At 49.8% G+C, this 20136-nt stretch overlaps 1 protein-coding gene across 1 annotated transcript; it reads left to right on the forward strand.

The window, feature by feature from the left end:
* Positions 1-9906: 9906 nt before the first annotated feature.
* On the forward strand, positions 9907-19108 carry LOC136966498 (calcium-activated potassium channel subunit alpha-1-like). Its single transcript, XM_067261004.1, has 27 exons — positions 9907-10110; positions 10284-10388; positions 10470-10531; positions 10628-10718; positions 10884-10995; positions 11236-11311; positions 11418-11493; positions 11900-12070; positions 12159-12250; positions 12418-12528; positions 12770-12875; positions 13351-13433; positions 13574-13643; positions 13730-13885; positions 14459-14568; positions 14705-14773; positions 15038-15124; positions 15610-15695; positions 15923-15983; positions 16430-16550; positions 16671-16928; positions 17127-17294; positions 17526-17622; positions 17823-17974; positions 18198-18392; positions 18684-18787; positions 18997-19108. The coding sequence occupies exons 1-27, from the start codon at positions 9907-9909 to the stop codon at positions 19106-19108; spliced, it is 3135 nt and encodes a 1044-aa protein (XP_067117105.1).
* The last annotated feature ends 1028 nt before the right edge of the window (positions 19109-20136 follow it).

Genomic DNA, 20136 nt, shown 5'->3' on the forward strand with positions numbered 1-20136 from the left:
GAAAACGGTCTGTCTCATGCTGTACTGGCATATGTTAGTAAGGAGGCGTATGTGAGCTAATTATCCAGGTTGTGGTTTCATGACAGGTGTATATTAGCCATATTACAAAGGTGTAACTGTACTGTGTTTCACACGTCTATGCTCTTTGATCTGCTCTGTTCTACTGTGATCAACTTGTGTTCCACTGTCATCTACAGCGCTCCAGGCAGTGGCCCCATGTTCAGGTGCACCACGGTGACCCCAGCCCCCTCTGGCCCCGTGCAGCAGCCCCCCCACAGCAGCACCTTCTCCTTCCCCTTCCCCCGCAGGCGTGGCCCTCGCCTGGAGCCCTCCGCCCCGGCTTTCACTGACCAGGAGGAGGTGGGGCTGGGCAGGATGCAGGTGCCTGCCCTCCCCCCGCGAGCACCCACCCCCACCCCTCCCTTGCCTGGCCCCAGCAGAAAGTCTGATATATTACCAGCCTGGCCGGGTGAGGTCGCACACCCTGACGATGGATCTGAGGGTCAGAGGTCATGCGAGGTGTCTGCTGGGTCTAGGGATAGTCCGGTCCTGCCCTCCACCACACGGAAAGTCCCCCTTCCTGGCTGCTCTGACCTGGACCAGCTGGGTCGGACTGAAGGCCAGACAAGAAGTGGGGAGGCCTGGAGGAAGGGAACCAGAAAGGGTCAGGGCTGGTGCCAGCCCGGGGTACTGCAAAGTTCTCAGCAGAGATGGGAAAACTGTTCTCCTGTGGCCCTCAGAAATGATTAGCTTCACCAGAACTGGCCCCTCAATCTCCTACAGTTGTAACCCTCTACTTTATGACTTCAGAGGCTGCAGAGGGAGGCAGGGCCAGGAAACAGAAGTAGAAGACAAGAGCTTGGCCATGGAGGTGTTCCTGAAGCACCTTCTAATGTTAGGAATCTTCTAGATCCACCCTGCAACAATGGAGACGTACTAGATCCACCCCTGTAACCATGAATGTGTTGTAGAACCACCCTGTAAAGACGAAGATGTTCTAGAACCAATTTGCTGCACTAGGCATATTTTGGAAGAAGCCTGGAACCCCATAGATGTCCCACAACCACCTTCTAGCAATGGACATGTTCTAGAACCACCCTCTATCCATGGAGATGTTTTAGAACCAAGGTATTCACATGGAAATGCACAACTACCCTGGAACCATGGAGATGTAGAACCAGCAGATAACCATGGAGGTGTTCTAGAAACGTGTGTGTTCCAGGACGGCCAGCCAGCTCAACGGGGCCTAGCAAGGGGCTTTGAACACAACTATGGCTGTCATCGTTGTTGCTGTTCAGGTCCATCCCAGACAACCCTGTCAAGGAGGAGGAGACGGGGGGAGGAGGAGGGGGAGGAGGAGGAAGGGACACAGGAGAGGGTTGACTGACAGAGGAAAGCCCTGTAGTTATCAACCTAAAACTGACCAATCATCTGGAACAACTTGGTCAGCCAATGAGAAACAACAGAGAGCTAACAGGAGAGAGCTCCCGCAGAGAAACAGAAGGGGAAGGAGAGACAGGAGAGGAGGAGAGACAGGCTGGGGAGAGACAGGAGACGAGGAGAGACAGGCCGGGGGGAGAGACAGGAGAGAAAGAGAGACAGGCTGGGGAGAGAACAGGAGATGAGGAGAGACAGGCTGGAGGAGAAACAGGAGATGAGGAGAGACAGGGCTGGGGGAGAACAGGAGATGAGGAGAGACAGGATGGGGGAGAGACAGGAGAGGGGGAGAGACAGGGCTGGGGGAGAGACAGGAGAGGGGGAGAGACAGGCTGGGGGAGATACAGGAGAGGGGGAGAGGACAGGCCGGGGGAGAGACAGGAGAGGGGGAGGGACAGGCTGGGGGAGAGACAGGAGAGGAGGAGAGACAGGCCGGGGGAGAGACAGGAGAGAAGGAGAGACAGGCTGGGGAGAGACAGGAGAGAAGGAGAGACAGGCTGGGGGAGAGACAGCAGAGAAGGAGAGACAGGCTGGGGGAGAGACAGGAGAGGAGGAGAGACAGGCTGGGGGAGAGCTGGAGTTCTGGGGAGAGATGAGGGACACACAGGAAGTGGTCATGAGTAGAAAAAGGAGGTCAAACCTCAGTCATGACATGAACCCAAAGATGAGGAGGCAAAGACAATGTCATGTAGCCAATCAGATTTCTGGAGCCGAGGAAAGCAGTGTAGATGGAGCCAATCATAGCTGTGAGAAGAACAATCTAGAGGAAAGACAATCAGAGCTTTGAGGTACAGGAGTGCAATCTGAACCCTGACCGTAAGGACGAACCCCCAGGCTGGGGGAGAGACAGACCAGCCCTTAGTTGGGGAGCTCCAGGCTGGCAGGCACGACGCTCTGAAGGACTGGCCAGGCCTGGGTCTGGGGCTGGATATGGAGTTGGGGGCTGGAACAGGGGCCAGGGCTGTAGGCCTCTCCCCTGGACCAGAGTCTGTCCAGAAGGCTGGTGGGGACAGCTACTCAGAAAGAGGCAGGGTAGTGTCTGAGTTTCTTCTTGGTCATGACACTCTGAAGGTGCATGTCTGCAGAGAGATTGGAGTTCCTACCTTGCCCTCACACATGACCACACAATATTACAACCTGGCAACCACATCCCCAACAACACCCTACTGCAACCTGGCAACCGCATCCCCAACAACACCCTACTGCAACCTGGCAACCGCATCCCCAACAACAACCTTCTGAAACCTGCCAACCACATCCTTGAACACAAACTTCATCAAACCTCCCAACCACCTCTTTGAAAACACCTACCTCACACCTGTTAATTGCATCCCTGACTACACCTTCGTGCAATCTAGCAACCGTATCCCTGATTATGCCGTCCCCCTGTCAGGCAACCAAATCCCCTACCCTTTATCCAACACTCCCTCCTCCCACCAACCTTCTCACCCTCTCCTCCTGCCTCCCTCTCTCTCCACCTCCTTCACCTTCCACCACTACGTGTTGCAGCAGCTCCCCCCCGTCCTCCCCCAGCCCCCCCACCTGCCTTCAGAATGGAGCTTGCTCCCCCAGAGCCTTTCTCCGCCCTCCTCCCTCGACGTCGGTCCTGCCCTCCCCCGGACTCCACCCCCCCTGGATGTAACCTTTCCCCCCCCCTCCAAGGTCCCCCCCTCCCACCCCTACCCCACCCCACCCGACCCTCCTCCCCCCCACCCCTGCCGTCCTCCCGCCCCCCACCCTGCCCTCCTCCCCCTCCAGGCCCTGTTATAACGACCCCGGAGTGTTGGTCTGGTCTCCACCAACGGTTCGGAATCTCTGCACACTCTCCCGCAGTTTTTTGTCGAAGAATAGTTGAGGTGATGTTGAGGTGTGTGTTTGGTGTGTGTGCGTGCTGTGCGTGCGTGAGAGAGAAAAATAGTTCTCTATCTGCTGTTTGTATCTGCTGTTTGTATTCATACATTAAACTGTGGACCAACTCCTTGTGTCCTCGTCTCTGCTTTGGCATTATTCACATACCAAATGTGACATGATATGTGTGCATGTTCCTGCGTGTGTGCGCGCGGCTCCTCTGCAGCCGGCTGTCCTTTGTGTTTCTCTATACCTTCTGATGGGCCACTGCTAGACTGACAATTACCGTAATCACACACACACAAGGACACACAAACTCTCTCTCACTGCACACACACATACACACACACACGCACTTCTTCATCCACTTACATTGCCACAGGCTCACAACACGTTTATTCACTATGTTTCTGTATGTCTCTCTTATTTTCTATGTCTCTCACTGTCTCACTCACTCACTCACTCTCTTTCTCTCTCTCTCTCTCTCTCTCTCTCTCTCTCTCTCTTTCCTCTCTCTCTCTCTCTCTCTCCTCTCTGTCTGTCTGGTCTGTCTGTCTGTCTGTCTGTCTGTCTCTCTCTCTCTCTCTCTCTCTCTCTCTCTCTCTCTCTCACAAACACACAACACAGCGCCCTCAGTTTGAGGCCATGTTGAGTGTGTGCAAGTCAGTGGGCATGAGCATCCAGCTGTCTGGATTGCAGGGCCAGGACTGCAGGGCATAAAGGACTGACACCTTTGAATCTGTGAGTGTGTGTGTGTGTGTGTGCATGTGCGTGTGTATGTGTGTGAATGTGTGTGTGTTGTACGGCGGGAGGGTGTACTGCCCCTGAATGACCATGTATCTGATGAGCAGCCACTCAGGGGTATTGAGCTGTGAGAGGAACAACACACACCATATGCCATGTGCGTGTGGTGTGTGTCTCTGCCCATGTGTGTGAAGTGTGTGTGTCTTGTCTGCATAGTACGTCGCGTACTACTTCCATCAGCTACCTACTCCTCTCTCTTGTGGCCCCACTCCTCTTGCCCCCTCTGCATTTCCTTTTCCTTCAGTGAGTCACAGCAGACTTGAGAGGTGCATTGTGGGAGGCGCACAAGTAACAGGTCATTGGCCTCATTTTCACCACAGAGAAGAGAAGACAGCTGAAAATGGGGAGGAAAGCTTACAGAATGATTAACAGCTTCTGAGTGTTGCATCGAAAAACAATCAACAGTGGTTCACCTGATAACCTCCATCTAATATTCTTTCATTTTTTGGAGGTGGACAACTGATTCACTCATTCAATCGGATTAAATACACTCACACTCACAGTCAAATACACGTATTGTACAACCCGCACACACATAGATTTAGGATTAAGGCCACCCCAGATGAACAGAATACCAATACAACAACATTTCAGGCAGTCTTCTGTCCTTTTTCAAATGTGGTCATCAGGACTGCACCTACCTCACAGAAGATGAGCCCTATATAGAGTCAGACCAGAGCAATGTGTTCTGATTGGTACGCTTGAACAGAAATACCAGAATCTTTCTAACTCAGTCTGGAAATGATTAAAATGCAAATGAATTGTTTCAATAATTCATCATGGAGTTTCAGAGCAAGATTGGACATGATCAATATGGAACTGTGTGTGTCACACATACACACCCATACACGATGTGCTGTGAGTTTGTATATGTCAACATTAATACAAATTACGATCCTAAGACTGTTACCATGGCAATGTTGTTTCCAATCACATGGCAGTAATGAGTAGCTGTTACTGACTTGTGGAGCCGGTGTTTGACACATCAGTATTGAATGAATTAAATCCTGTCACTGCACGCCCCCTTCTGCTCCTCCAGCCTCCCTCCTCTTTCCTCCTCCAGCCTCCTCCAGGCTCCCTCCTCCTTGGGACCTGACCAGATGGGGATGGCTGGAGGGAGGCATGGATGGATGAGTGGAGGAATGGATGGATGGGGGGTGGTTGCATTGGAGAGATTGGGGCAGAAGGATGGATTGTCTTGATTCTGACATCCATTCTGTAGACATGTTGATGAGATGTTCATGTGGTGTGGATGGATGGAATGACAGATGGGGGTCGGGGGAACACAAAGATGGATGAAGGGGATGGATGAATGGAAGGATAGGGAGTCGAGGAAGAAGGGACCGATGGTCTTGAAACCAAAGCCAATTCTATAAACATCTTCTATGGATGTGGATGTGGTGGACTGAAGTTGTTCCGGATAGCAGGAGTGTCGAGAACAAACACCAGTGTTCTCCGGAAGCTTCACATTCGACGCAGCTGCCGGAAAGTACGGCAACCTTTACAGGACTCGTCATCTAGCCCCCTGCCCCCCGGCCAGGTGAAGTGACAGGCTGGCATATGGCGCCCTGCAAGCGGTGAGATATGGAAATGCCCGTGTCAGCACAGAGGGCAGAGTGTGTGTGATTGCGTGTGTGTGTCTGTGTGTATGTGTGTGTGTGTGCGTGTTGTGTGTGTGTGTGTGTGTGTGTGTGGTGTGTGTGAGAGAGAGAGAGAGAGAGAGAGAGAGAGACCTGAGAGGGCAGGGTCCTGCTGGACACTGAGATTTTCTGGACAAAGAAAACTCATCATAATCACCCTTAAAACACATGCACAGACACGTGCACACACACACTCACACTTGCCCTCTACCATTCAGCCTAAAGACAGAGAGATGGCTCCCTGGGTGAAGAAAAGTCTCCCCCGCCAACTTGGCACAGCTGAGACAGAGAGATCGAGAGAGAGACAGAGACAGAGAGAGAGAGAGAGAGAGAGAGAGAGAGAGAGAGAGAGAGAGAGAGAGAGAGAGAGAGAGAGAGAGAGAGAGAGAGAGAGAGAGAGAGAGAGAGAGAGAGAGAGAGAGAGAGAGAGAGAGAGAGAGAGAGAGAGAGAGAGAGAGAGAGAGAGAGAGAGAGAGAGAGAGAGAGAGAGAATAGTCAGTCTTCATCTCTGACTTTAATAACAGGATCTCTCCTCTCACATCTTTGACTTTCATATTGTAGCATCTGCCTGACAGGAGGTTCACAGAGAGGGGCTGTCCCACTCATTATACAGCGCACATACAGTATACATGCACCCCCCCCCCCCCCTCCCACACACACACACACACAGACACACGAACACACACAGACACACGCACAGACACAATGAAGCAGGGGGAGCTCACAGATGCTGACCTTGTGAAGGTGTTTGGTCAGGAGCTCCTCAGCAGGATGCCCTGGGGCCTAATGTATAACATGCTGCGTGTGTGTGTGTGCATGTGTGTGTGTGTGTGTGTGATAACGATAATGTTCTGGGTAGGTGGTGGAACAGGAGAGGAGACAGAGTACATATTACCTGTCATTAGTGAGTGCTCAACCTATGGACTATCTTCTGGACATGCCGAGACCAGGAGCAACAGTTCTCCACCTTGACTTATATCCTCCTTGATCCATAGATCCCTCTCACCTTCGCCTGGTCTGCTCACACACTTGTTTTCTGTAAACACACACACTCTTTCACCTACCTCCACCATAATCCTTGGTTAACAAGGTGTTGTGTTGTGGGCTACTGTGATTGGTCAGAGATACAGAGCCTTGACCTTGGACTACAGAGGTAAGAGGCTTCGGTTGGAAAAATCTTAAATTGAATGTCCTGCAGTGCACACACACACACACACACACACACAGGGTACAATGTAATTTGTTGAACTGCCACTTTTCTCAACAAAGAATTGAGCGATGCTGTCCCCTGGTGGCGGGGGCAGTGTACAGTCACTGTAGCTAAAATGGGACAAAGCTACCCTGTGCATTTGCGGTTGAGTTAATTTATCGCTTAGCAAAAAAGACCGTTCGCAGAATGAGTGATGATGATAATCACAAACAGGGCTCTCAAGTGTCATGCATTCACATTTCAACCAGTTCACACGCTCTCACGCAACACCTTGTCGTTCTCACCCTGAAAAGGGATAACTTAGACCCTGTGGGCAGATCAGGGCGTGGGGGGCTTGTCTTTGGCTGACGCCCATTGATCATTGATTTCCCCATGGGGTCTAAGCGCCAAACAACTGATATTAATACTTTAATCTCTGTAAAATAAACATCAATTCACTCATTCACTGGTCTCTTTTACATGGAGTGGTGGGGTAGGACCCAAACGCAGGAGAGTAGCCAGGCATTGCATCAAAAAAAGGGTTTATTCTTAAAACAGGAACAGACAGGGAACAGACAGGGAACTCACAGTAACAAGGGTAAGGACAAGACAACGACTGGACACAAGACAGGAACCTAAATACACAGAACCAAACAAGACACAAGGGAGTCAGGCGGCTGAGCGGTGAGGAAATCGGGCTAGTAATCCGAAGGTTGCCAGTTCGATTCCCGGTCATGCCAACTGACGCTGTGTCCTTGGGCAAGACACTTCACCCTACTTGCCTCGGGGGAATGTCCCTGTACTTACTGTAAGTCGCTCTGGATAAGAGCGTCTGCTAAATGACTAAATGTAAATGTAAGACACAGATGGACACGATGAGACTAACGAGAACTGAAACCACTCAACGAGACACAGGTGAAGACAATGACCGACACAGAGAAACACTAGGGCAGGGCAAAACCAAAAACATGGGGGCACGGCTGTGGCCGTGACACTCTCATGATTGAAATACCTAGAGTAAAAAAACTGTTGCTGCAGAAAGTGGGACACAGATTGAATAGCCTACCAAATTGATTGCGGGGAACACCTATAAGCTACAGGGTTCTCCAATCCTGGTCCTCCAGGGCCGCTGTCCTGCATGTTTTAGATGTTTCCCTGCTCCAGCACACCTGATTCAAATGAATGGTCATTACCCGGCTTCCACAGAGCTTGATAACAACCCATTAATTTGAATGTGAGGACAATTTCAACATATTGCCCCACAGCAACTTGGCTGTAAAGTGGTTACATTTCTAAAGAATTCCAAAATCTTTTTGCGAAACTTAGCTCAAACACTTTCCTGAGTTGACAACTTTAACAACGAGCCTATAAATCTTCCTAAGCATTTAGGCCTACACATAACACCAATAAACCAACAACTTATATTTGTAAGTCTATAAGGTCATAGTAGAGAATCTAATGGTCCAACTTCCTCCAAAACTGATCTAACTGGAAAACTATGATTACCCTGGACTTTCTGGCTTGATGGAATATTTACTTAATTAACCACCATCAGTCCAAAAATGTAGCCATAAGTAGAAATCTACTTATAAATAACTTATGTAGGCCTATAAACAATAAATAAAACATTTAATACATTATAAAATGATAAATAAGATAGCCTAACCGTACTTTTTAATATTAGTTTGTGATATCAAACGTTAAACGTGTGTGTGTCGGTTAATGTATTGGTTACTAATCTATATTCCAAACAGTGTCAAGAAAATAGTCTTAAATGTGTTAAGTGATCACACTCGAGTGTCTGGTGAATAAAATAAAGGACCTCATAGGCTACGTATCGTTCATATGGCTTTTTGTCCTTTTAATGATGATGTGGTGGATGAGAGAGCTGCATAGACATATTGTAAGGGGAGCTGTAATAGGAAGCAGCTTTAAGAGACCGTTAATAAATAGGCGTACTGAAAATAATGGTACTGGTAATATATTAATACAAAAATAAATAAATACTGAAATAAATGATAATTGGGAATAAATAAATACATAAAATTTATATTGGTTAATACATTTATAAAAATAAAAAAAGGTTTTGTATAATGCGTGCATTTTTGTTCACTTTTCAAAAATTGCTAAAAGTTCCAAATAAATTTTTTGAACGTCGCTATTTCTTGCTAAGTCCTGTTTGGAAAGAAAACTGTTTCCAGGGTAGTCTGAGAAGTTGCTCTAGTAACAAACTTGCAAGTTGTTTACTGTCACTGTAGAACGTGGAGTCAGACAATCTGCTTCCAGGATGGAAACAACTTTTTTTAATCTAATATTGTTTTGATTTGAGTTGATGACAAGTTGTTTACTGTTGTTTTGATTTGAGTTGATGACAACTACTTAAAGAACTAACTTGGCTGTTGATTCATTCACAATCTCCAGCAACTGTAACAGTGAAGACGTCGACACAAAGGTAGGCGACGATATTTAGCCATCACATCCTTTGAGGACAAATTAGCTACCTAACATTAGATAGCAGATAGGGCGCTACATTTTCAGTTAATAAGCAATTTCACACTCGAAGTACTATTATTGATGATTGATTGTCTACTGTAATAATGCAGACCGAATCACCGCCGTGCTGATTATCATACTGTACTGTATGATACAACTCAAATGCATTCGGTCAATGTAACCGTTATAATAATTCAAGGTAGAAATAGCCTCCTCATGAATTATTTTCTGTTTTGTAATTTTTACTAATATAACGTTAGCGTAAAATATACACAAATTTAGGAAAAGTCAGGGTCCTATTATTACTTGTTTTTTTTCCAATGAAGTTATTACATTGATACGTTTAAAAACAGTCAAAATGACTGCATAGTCCCAGTGTGTATTCTCCAAATAGCAGCACTCATGAGATGCCTGCTGTCCAATCAAATTGCTTGGTCAGAACTAACGAGTATATTTTTTCTTATAATTCAACACAGATCGTGAACTCAATCAGAAATGTATAAGCCGAGACCCTTCATCCCAGAGATATCATACTGCCACTGTATGTACAGAGGTACAAAGATATGGGACCTCTATTCGGCCTCCTGCCTCGTCACTCTGGTGCAAGGCGTGCTACTCATCCTCTTGAGGAAGTGGACCCGACCTGCTGTCGAACCGCGCCAGTTCTTGCCCCAGGACCAACACCAGGCTCATCTCAAGGTGAGGAAGACTATAGGTGGTAGGCCTTACAGGGAGGGTAGGTGGTAGGTCTTACAGGGAGGGTAAGTGGTAGGTCTTACAGGGAGGGTAAGTGGTAGGTCTTACAGGGAGGGTAAGTGTTAGGCCTTACAGGGTGTAAGGCCTAACACGCTGTGTTTATGTTCATGAAACAGTGCATCACCCCGCCACCTCAGTTATCCTTCAGCAGTCTGATGGACGGCGTAACAGCGCAGGCATCAACCCTCATATCACGCGAACATCCCCACGGACGCTTCCTGGTGAGCACGCTGGATCACAGCCTCACTCCCCCCCCAGCCGTAGAGCCCATAATAATGTAACAGCACCTTTTCTCTGTCCAGACCGTGTTGATGTTCGTGTTAAATATGGGGTCGTTTGTGATGTACCTCGTCCTCACCACCAGGTGAGTACAGAGAGAGAGAGAGCTACTCTGCCTGGTCACCAGGATAACTGACACTGTGTTCAGGTTCCCTCTCGTATTTGCTGGTGTGTCTGACAGGCCTGTAGAGTACTGTGTGGAGGGAATGGACGCCCTCCTCCTTCTCGACTTGGCCTTTGACGTCCTTTACCTTCTACACTTTTGGCTCAGGGTAAGAAGTTCCTGTGATATCCAACACCAAAAGTCGTGAATGCCCTTCATCTTGAAGTGACATGCATTAGCATGAGGTGATTAGGAGGTCCCAGGTTCTGATCGCATCTGTGTGTTGTGAGTTCCTGTGTGTCCAGTGTGAAGGCATTGTGTCTTTTCTTTCCAGTTTCTGTCTGCCCAGGATCTAATGGTGTGGTGGTTGAACTACAAAACCATAGCTGACATATTTACTGTTGCACCAGCATGTTTTACAGTAGTCACTGGCCGGGCCTGGCTTGGTAAGACCCTCCTTCCTTCCTTCCTTCCTTCCTTCCTTCCTTCCTTCCTTCCTTCCTTCCTTCCTTCCTTCCTTCCTTCCTTCCTTCTTGGTTTGGCTTGGTAAGACCCTCCTCCCTCCCTCCCCCCCCTCCCCCCCCTCCCTCCCTCCCTCCCTGCCTCCCTCCCTCCCTCCCTCCCTCCCTCCCTCCCTGCCTCTCTCCTCCCATCAGGCTGGTTCTCATGATGTTCTCCTCCCACAGGCCTCCGGTTCCTCCGGGCCTTATACATCCTGGAGCTGCCAGCCATTTTGCAGATGCTCAACATCCTGACCAGCAAGTAGGAACTGATGGAACGAAAGCCCCCGGCTTAGGATCACATAGAACTGTTCTAGGTTGGCCTGAGACTTGACTTCTGGTCCTCCTCTTCTTCTGTGGTTCCACAGGACATCTCAGAGGCTGTGTCGGCTGGGAGCCATCCTCATGGGAACCCTGTTTTTTTACGCCGGCCTCATTCACCTGGTGAGGACTTGAATCCAGCAACACACGCCAAATCATAAACATGAAATACATTTGATTGATTTAACAGGTGCTGTCATTCAAAGCAACAAACCTGTAGTGAATATAGAAAGTACTGCAGAGATTCAAGGAACAGAAGTGCGTAGTTCTAACAGTATGATGATGATGGTCAGAGTCAAGGAATGGTCTGTATTGACCAGTCAAGATGCAATAATAATATAAACTCAACTCCAGTGCATCTCGTAACATCTCAACTACAGTTTAACACAGCACAATGCAGAAAAACACTGAGAACAACATAAATAAATAAACAGTTGAGTGCCTGGTGTTTTCAAAGCCAGAGTAGATCAAAGCTTCTGAAGTTAGAATCAGAAGGTGTTTCTCTCCACTTTGTTTTCCCCTGCTGTAGGTGGAGAGCGCCGGGGACCCCTGGCTTGAGAACTCCAACGCCTTGAGCCGTCCCTACTTCCTGTACGTGTACTTCCTAACGGTGACCATGTCCACAGTGGGCTACGGGGACGTCCTAGTCATCACCGCGTCAGGACAATTTCTAATCACCGTGTTCATCTTCATCTACCTGGTACGCCCCCCTCCCCTCCTGCCCCCTTCCTCTCCCTCTCTCTGCTCCATCATGTCTGTTCCTGGCTCATCCACGGTGTCGTCTACAGGGGATGTTTGCTAGCTTCATACCACAGATGATGGAGATACTAGCAAACAGGAAGCGCTTCAACGGGGCATACTCCAGCGTCTTGGGGAAATCGTGAGTCATCTGTCATTACAAGGCAGACCTATCCAGTCTCCCTCTGGGAGAAGCTTCCAGATTATCATGTGCTACGGAGACCATCCCTTTTTTTGTGTTTGACTTTCACACACTGACTTTCAGTGTGTGTGTGTGTGTGTGTGTGTGCGTGTGTGTGTGTGTTGCAGGCATGTGGTGGTATGTGGACATCTTTCCCTGAGCAACATTGAGCCGTTTGTGAGGGAGTTCTTCCATGACGACCGGGGGGAGGTGAACACCAACCTCCTCTTCCTGGGGGAGTGAGTACAGCTCTGACAGCCTGTCAGCTCCACCAGTCCATCTGACCCCCCCAAACACTTCCAGTTTCAGGCTTGTATGCCGTTTGTAACAAATACAAGTTGTTGGCCCTGCTCCCCCTCAACTGATTCCTGTCAGTCTGTCTATCCAGAGTCCTACATGGTTTTATATTCGAATTCTCAGTCTCACCCTGTCTGGGTCCCCCCCCCCCCCCTCCCTGACCCCCCCCCCCTCCTCCCTCAGCTTCTGCCCTGATGCTACGCTGGAGGAGTTCTTTGCAAGTCTCCCTGGGCAAATCTACTTTTACCAGGGCTCGGTGCAGAACAGGCAGGACCAGGACAGAGTAATGGTAACTGTGTTCACACACACACACACACACATAGGAGAGAGTCATGGTAACTGTGTGTGTGTGTGTTGAAAGACAGACTCTGAAGGATGAGACCTGCAACCTTTGTATTATAACGTTGCACTTGAGGTATGACTGTTTGCTCTTGGTGCACTGGTCCTGTCGTCAGAACGATATTTAATATCCATATTGTAGTGGAGATGATGATGTTGTTGCACAGTCTAGTACTGTAGCAAAACAGTGTTCTTTGGCACCAACCACTGAAATACTGTTGGAATTGTGCACTAGTGGTTCTTGATTCTGTGCTGAGTGTCCATTGTGCACTCTGATTCAAGTTAATGCTGAATGGATGAAGTGTAAATGTGTGGGAGAGTGGACAGTCTTGCTGTGTGTGTCTAACCCTAACACTAGAACCCTAACACTAGAACCCTAACACTAGAACCCTAACACTAGAACCCTAACACTAGAACCCTGGTAGATGCGCAAAGCGTCCGCCTGTGTGATTCTCTCTGACAGGTTTGCTGTCGACCCAGATGCAGAGGACTCAGACACACTGATGAAGTAAGCACACACACTCACAGACACACTCACACACACACACACAGACAGATCTACACACACACACACATACACATGAATACACAGGAACACGCACACAGATCTCCACACATCAACACGGTCTCTCCTGTGTCGTCTGCAAGTGTGATCTCCGTCAAGACCTATCACCCCAACACCAGGGTGATCGTCCAGATGTTGAAGCCTAGCAACAAGGTACCACCTCCCTGACACTGTCTGGTCGCTGTGTGTGTGTGTGTGTGTCAGGGTGTCAAGTGTTCCTGTCCCTTTGTGTGTTCCAGGTCATCGTGCAGAAGATTCCAGACTGGGACTGGAGTTGTGGCGATGCGGCGTTGTGTCCGATGGAGCTCAAGCTGGGGTTCATGGCCAAGAGCTGCCTGGTCCCGGGGTTGTCTACCCTGCTGGCAAATCTGTTCACAATGCAGGGTGAGGTGGAGGTAAGGAGTCCGCATGGCTACACACACACGCACACACACACATGTAACAAAGACTGTAGATAGATTCAGATTCAAACAACTTTATTGAGCCCCTAAAAGGTCCATTTATTTGCAGCTCACTCAGCCCAAACACACAACTTCAAAGGTCTCAGGCAGGTATATGTCAAAGGCACAGTTCAACATATAGTACATGGGTCAATACAAAAAATAAAATAAAAAAAAGATTGGCGAATACGAGTTTTGAACCGAGTTCAAAAGAATATACAGTCATTTGAAATGTCACTGGACAGAACATGTTGGCTGATAATTCAGAGTATCAAGTCTCTGATGGGCTTCAATGATCTTGGAGCAGATGTTCATTACAGCATTGACGCAATTCTTGTCCTTCAGACAACCCATCATCAAAGACAGTGAACACAGACACACACACAAAGAAAGACACAGCACACACATGCAGTACACACACACACACACACAGACACACACATGCAGTACACAGACACACACATGCAGTACACACACACAGACACACACACAAGCTCGCAATGACCTCTGTGTGTTTGCATCCTGCAGCAGAGGGGAGACTCGTGGAAGAACCTCTACATGGAGGGCATGTACAATGAGATCTACACAGAGCACTTCTCCTGGCCTTTTAGAGGCATGTCCTTCGCTCAAGCCAGCAAGTGAGTCACTGCAGCCCGGCTTCAGCATGAGGGGAGAGGCATCATGGGAACTGTAGTCCATGTCTCCACAGAAACATGCTAGTTGTGTGTGTGCATATTGAATGTGTGTGTTGTGTGTGTGTATCGGGTACTTCAGGCTCTGCTTCCTGAAGCTGGGCCTGCTGCTCATCGGCATAGCAACCTACAGCGAAGACGACGAGATGAGGTGTGTGACTTCCTGTGTACACTCGTTAATTTCCTGTTCGAAAGACACATTGGTTATTTCGTCATGTTATCATATCAAAAAGTATTTTCAAAAAGTATTTTCAAAAAGTATTTTCAAAAAGTATTTTCAAAAAGTATTTTCAAAAAGTATTTTCAAAAAGTATTTTCAAAAAGTATTTTCAAAAAGTATTTTCAAAAAGTATTTTCAAAAAGTATTTTCTCTCTCTCTCTCTCTTTGTCTCTCACTCTTGTTCCTTCACGTTAGTGTTCTGGTGAATCCTCCGAAGTGCATCAAAATCAAGCGAGGGACTCTGGGCTTCCTGGTGGCCAGCGATTCTAGTGATGCCAGGAGGTACATGCAGTCTGGGAGCCCCTCTCACTCCAGGACTCACACACTCACATCAGGGGGTAGAGGCAGTCTGGGAGCCCCTCTCACCCCAGGACTCACACACTCACATCAGGGGGTAGAGGCAGTCTGGGAGCCCCTCTCACTCCAGGACTCACACACTCACATCAGGGGGTAGAAGCAGTCTGGGAGCCCCTCTCACCCCAGGACTCACACACTCACATCAGGGGGTAGAGGCAGTCTGGGAGCCCCTCTCACTCCAGGACTCACACACTCACATCAGGGGGTAGAGGCAGTCTGGGAGCCCCTCTCACCCCAGGACTCACACACTCACATCAGGGGGTAGAGGCAGTCTGGGAGCCCCTCTCACCCCAGGACTCACACACTCACATCAGGTGGTAGACTCACACACTCCCATCCTGTTAGCCATCAAGCCTGTCAGCTCACGAGGAGAGATGGCTCCATTTGACAAGTTTGTGTGTGTTCTCCAGGGCCAGTATCTACTGTGAGAGGTGTCACAGCCGGGTTAGAGACCCGTGCAGGATGAGCCCGTGCCAGTGTCCAGAGTTTCAAGAGGGTAAGAACTTCAAACAGATGATCCCACTGGCTCATGGGAACAGTGACCCCCAAGTCAGATGTGCTTCACACCAGCTTCTTGCCTGTCTCCGTTTTGTCACGACCGGTGTCTGGCCTCGTCACACTCTGCGACGCCGTCTTCTGCCGGATGTCTTTACCTCGCCTGTCTGGACGTGTGCGCGTGCTTGCGTGTGCGTGTGTGTTCATGCGTGTGTGTGTCTCCACCAGGCAGCTCTCTGACCTCGGTCATGAATTTACGACGCCCGTCTCTGGGAGTGCTTCCCTCCATGTAAGTACACGCACGCACGCGCACACACACACACACACACAGAGGTCCACCATGACATGAGTTAGTGAGAAGATTTCATCTACATTTACATTTAGTCATTTAGCAGACGCTCTTATCCAGAGCGACTTACTGTAAGTACAGGGACATTCCCCCCAAGGCAAGTAGGGTGAAGTGCCTTGCCCAAGGACACAACGTCATTTGGCATGGCCGGGAATCGATCTGGCAACCTTATGATTACTAGCCCGGTTCCCTAACCGCTCAGCCACCTGACTCCCCACCTGAAAGAAATCTGAAAGAAATCAATCCAAGTGATCTATTCCTACTCTGTCTCGGGAACCTGAGCCCCAGATCTGACGTCTCTACTGCCGGTGAGCATAGAAAACATGTTGATGAGTGTGATGATGAGGTCATGACTGTGTGTGTGCTGCTGTTCCTCTGTTTAACAGTCCTGATCTGGAGGAGGAAGGTGATTGGACCAAGGAGCTGGAGACGGAGGGTCAGGTGACGCTCGACTCCACCGGATTGTTCCACTGGTGTTCCCCTGTCTCCCTGGAAGAGGTTACCCTGGTGAGACTGGGACACAGGGATGCACACATAGACACACACACACACACTCACTCGTACAAACTCACAAACACACTCTCACACAAACGTGCTTGTGTGTGTGTGTGTCCTGCCCCCCTCCAGACCAGAGAGATGGCCAGTGGCCTGGCTCTCCAGAAGCACGTGGTGGCCTGTGTGTTTGGGGACGGTCACTCCAGGTTGTTGGGCCTGCGGGCCTTCATGATGCCTCTGAGAGCCAGCAGCCTGACCCGCCCTGAACTGCCCACCGTGATCTTCCTAGGGGACACAGACTACTTCCTGAGGGAGTGGCCGGACATCCACTACTTCCCTCACGTCTATTTCCTGCCTGTGAGTGTGGGGGGTTGTGGGGGAGGAACGTGGGTTTGTGTGTGTGTGTGGTTGGTTGGATGAGAGTTTGTGGTTGTGGGGGGGGGGGGGGTTAAAGTATGTGGTTGTGGGTGGGTGTGTGTGGTTGAAATGAATGGGTGCATGTTGTGGGGTTCTGGTTCTACGTTCTGTTGAACCAGATGAAGATCTGTTCCGTACTCCACCCCCCTCCCCTCCCCCCCTCCACCCCAGGGCTCTCCCGTGTGTCTGGACGACTTACTTGCGGCGGGGGTGACCCACTGTGCGCGAACGGTGATCCTGAACTCGACGGGATCCACCAAAGACACCCAGACGGTCCTGTCCTGCTACACCCTCAACAGCCTCAGCCTACAGACGGAGGACCTCAGCCCGCAGACGGATGCTCTCAGCCCGCAGACGGATGCTCTCAGCCCGCAGACGGATGCTCTCAGCCCGCAGACGGATGCTCTCAGCCCGCAGACGGAGACCCTCAGCCCGCTGACGGAGACCCTCAGCCCGCAGACGGAGACCCTCAGCCCGCTGACGGAGACCCTCAGCCCGCAGACGGAGGCCCTCAGCCCGCTGACGGAGGCCCTCAGCCCGCACACGGAGGCCCTCTGCCAGCAGACAGAGGCCCTGACCACACTCAGCCTCTCCAGCAACTACCAGGGACCCCACTCACCATGCCAGAAGACCACCAGAGAGTCCATCCCTCTGCTGGTTGAAATCGGTACTGCGCCTCTCACCCCACCCTCTGGGAACGATGCTGTCATTGCACTACCAAAGCTTCTCCCAGACACCTGACTCCCCCCTCTCGCCTTCCCCCTTTCTCCGTCCCTATCCTCCCTCCTACCCCCTCTCTCCCTCCCCCTCTCGCCCTCCCGCTTTCTCACCTCTCTATTCTCCCGCATACCCCGTCTCACCCCTTAGATAACACCTCGAACGTGAAGCTGATGAATGAGACTGAGGGTTTGGAGGAGGCCGACAGCCTGCCCCTGACGGAGGTCTTCTCCCAGGGGAAGGTGTTCTCTGTGGACGTGCTGGACTCCCTCATGGCCGCCATGAGTCACCAGAAGGCTCGAGTCCCTGTACTCATCCCTCCACAGTCATCCCCAGGGTTGATCTCATCCGTCTGTATGTATGGACACAGGGTTCAGTCTGGGGCTATACCACACGTTTAACTCCATCCACAGTAGATCTTCAAAGCTCTCCGGCCAGGAGTCGGTTCAGGGTTAGGGTCAGGGATTGAGTCACTCTCTCATACAACAGCTGGTGGTGCTAGCTGAGTGTGTTGTGTGTGTCCAGACATACTTCAACTCCAACGTTCCGCTGCTGGTGTCCACGCTGGTGACGGGAGGGGACTCGCCCCTGCTGGAGACCCAGCTATTGGAGGATAACCATCTGACAGAAGGGGCTATGACCTCTGAGCTGTGGGCGCTGCGCCGGCGCTCCAAACTGGCCCAGCTGGCCCTGCAGGAGCAGCCTCTCTGTCGGCTACAGGTGATGGAGAGAACACACACACAGAACACATACACACTCTGAGAACACTCACACTGAGAACACACACACGCTGAGAACACACACACGCTGAGAATACACACACACTCTGAGAACACACACACACACTGAGAACACACACACATTGACAACACACACACTCTGAGAACACATGCACACACACACTTATAACACACACACTTAGAACACATGCACACACACACACACACGTATGCTCACACACTCTCTACCTGTCTCTCTGTCAGCCTAACGCCCTGCTCTCTCTCTCTGCAGTGTGTGTTGTTCAGGGATCTGTTCTGCCAGGCTCTAGACTCTCTGGAGATCCTGTGTTTTGGCCTGTACCGTCTCATAGACCCTCCCAACCGCTCCATGAAGAGGTGTGGACCACAACACCCTAACACAACCCAAGAGGATGCAATACAACACACCAGAACACACCAAAACACAATAGAACACACCAGAACACACCAAAACACAATAGAGATGAACCAGACAGCAGCAGAGGTTGTAACAGCAGGAGCATGATGAGGTCAAGCTTGCTGGTGACAGGATGTTCTGTAGAAGGTAACAGTTATGTGTCCTACAGGTTTGTGATCACCAACCCTCAAGGTGACCTCCCTCTGCTGGCCTCAGACCGGGTCTTCTGCTCCGTGCCCTTCCATCAGTCCCACCTGCTGACACAGTCACACCCTGTCTGAACCCCCTTCACCAGACCCCCCCTTACCCCAACCCCCTTCACCAGACCCCCCCTTTCCCCAACCCCCTTTACCAGACCCCACCTCACCCCTACCCCTATCACCAGACCCCACCTCACCCCTACCCCTATCACCAGACCCCACCTCACCCCTACCCCCTTTACCAGACCCCACCTCACCCCTACCCCTATCACCAGACCCCACCTCACCCCTACCCCCTTTACCAGACCCCACCTCATCCCTACCCCATTCACCAGACCCCACCTCACCCCTACCCCATTCACCAGACCCCACCTCACCCCTACCCCATTAACCAGACCCCACCTCACCCCAACCCCCTTTACCAGACCCCACCCCAACCCCCTTCACCAGACCCCACCTCACTCCAACCCCCTTCACTTTTTTCGGGTTGCAGGCGGGAAAGTAGGGGTCTCACGCTCTTTCGCGCGGAGAAAAGAAAGATACTGAAAAAATATATATATATATATTGATTTACTGAGTTATTCCTGTTATTGTTTTGAAGAGATAGAGAATACTTGTAATTTGATTGAAGAAAGATTTGTTATTTTACCAATAGCGAACGTTTCTCCAGATTTGTTTTATTTTGTGGTTGGCTAGTGTAGATGAATGAAATCTATGCTGCTATTTCATATGTTCTATGTTTCTGTTGAATGATGAGTATAATCTAAGCTTCTCTTGAATAAAAATAAAATCAATGCTTCAGATAGGCCTATAACAAAATGTGCAATGACAATGAACATATATTCCAAACATATGATTATGCAGGTGACTAAGAGAAAAAGAAAAGCGCTCCAGGAGCACAACCCACATTCCCTATCCACTCCCGGACTGTATGCACAGCCCTTAGTCCTCCCAATTGGTTACCAGGTACAGGACTACAGCGTCAATAAAAGCCTTACAACTATACAATATCCATGTTGTTTACAGTAAGCAGGGACATGAAGTCATTTTGAACATTTTACACTTAAGCCAAGTCAATATTTACAATGATACATGTGAAACATTAAAAT

This window comes from Osmerus mordax, chromosome 22 (assembly GCF_038355195.1).
Source record: "Osmerus mordax isolate fOsmMor3 chromosome 22, fOsmMor3.pri, whole genome shotgun sequence".
Lineage (NCBI taxonomy): Eukaryota > Metazoa > Chordata > Actinopteri > Osmeriformes > Osmeridae > Osmerus > Osmerus mordax.

Excerpts from the sequence above, each read along its gene's own strand:
- LOC136966498 (XM_067261004.1), top strand. The coding sequence starts at position 9,907 with ATGTATAAGCCGAGACCCTTCATCCCAGAGATATCATACTGCCACTGT. Across the intron at positions 13,644-13,729 it reads TGTTGAAGCCTAGCAACAAG|GTCATCGTGCAGAAGATTCC; the intron begins GTACCACCTCCC and ends TGTGTGTTCCAG. Across the intron at positions 13,886-14,458 it reads CAATGCAGGGTGAGGTGGAG|CAGAGGGGAGACTCGTGGAA; the intron begins GTAAGGAGTCCG and ends TGCATCCTGCAG.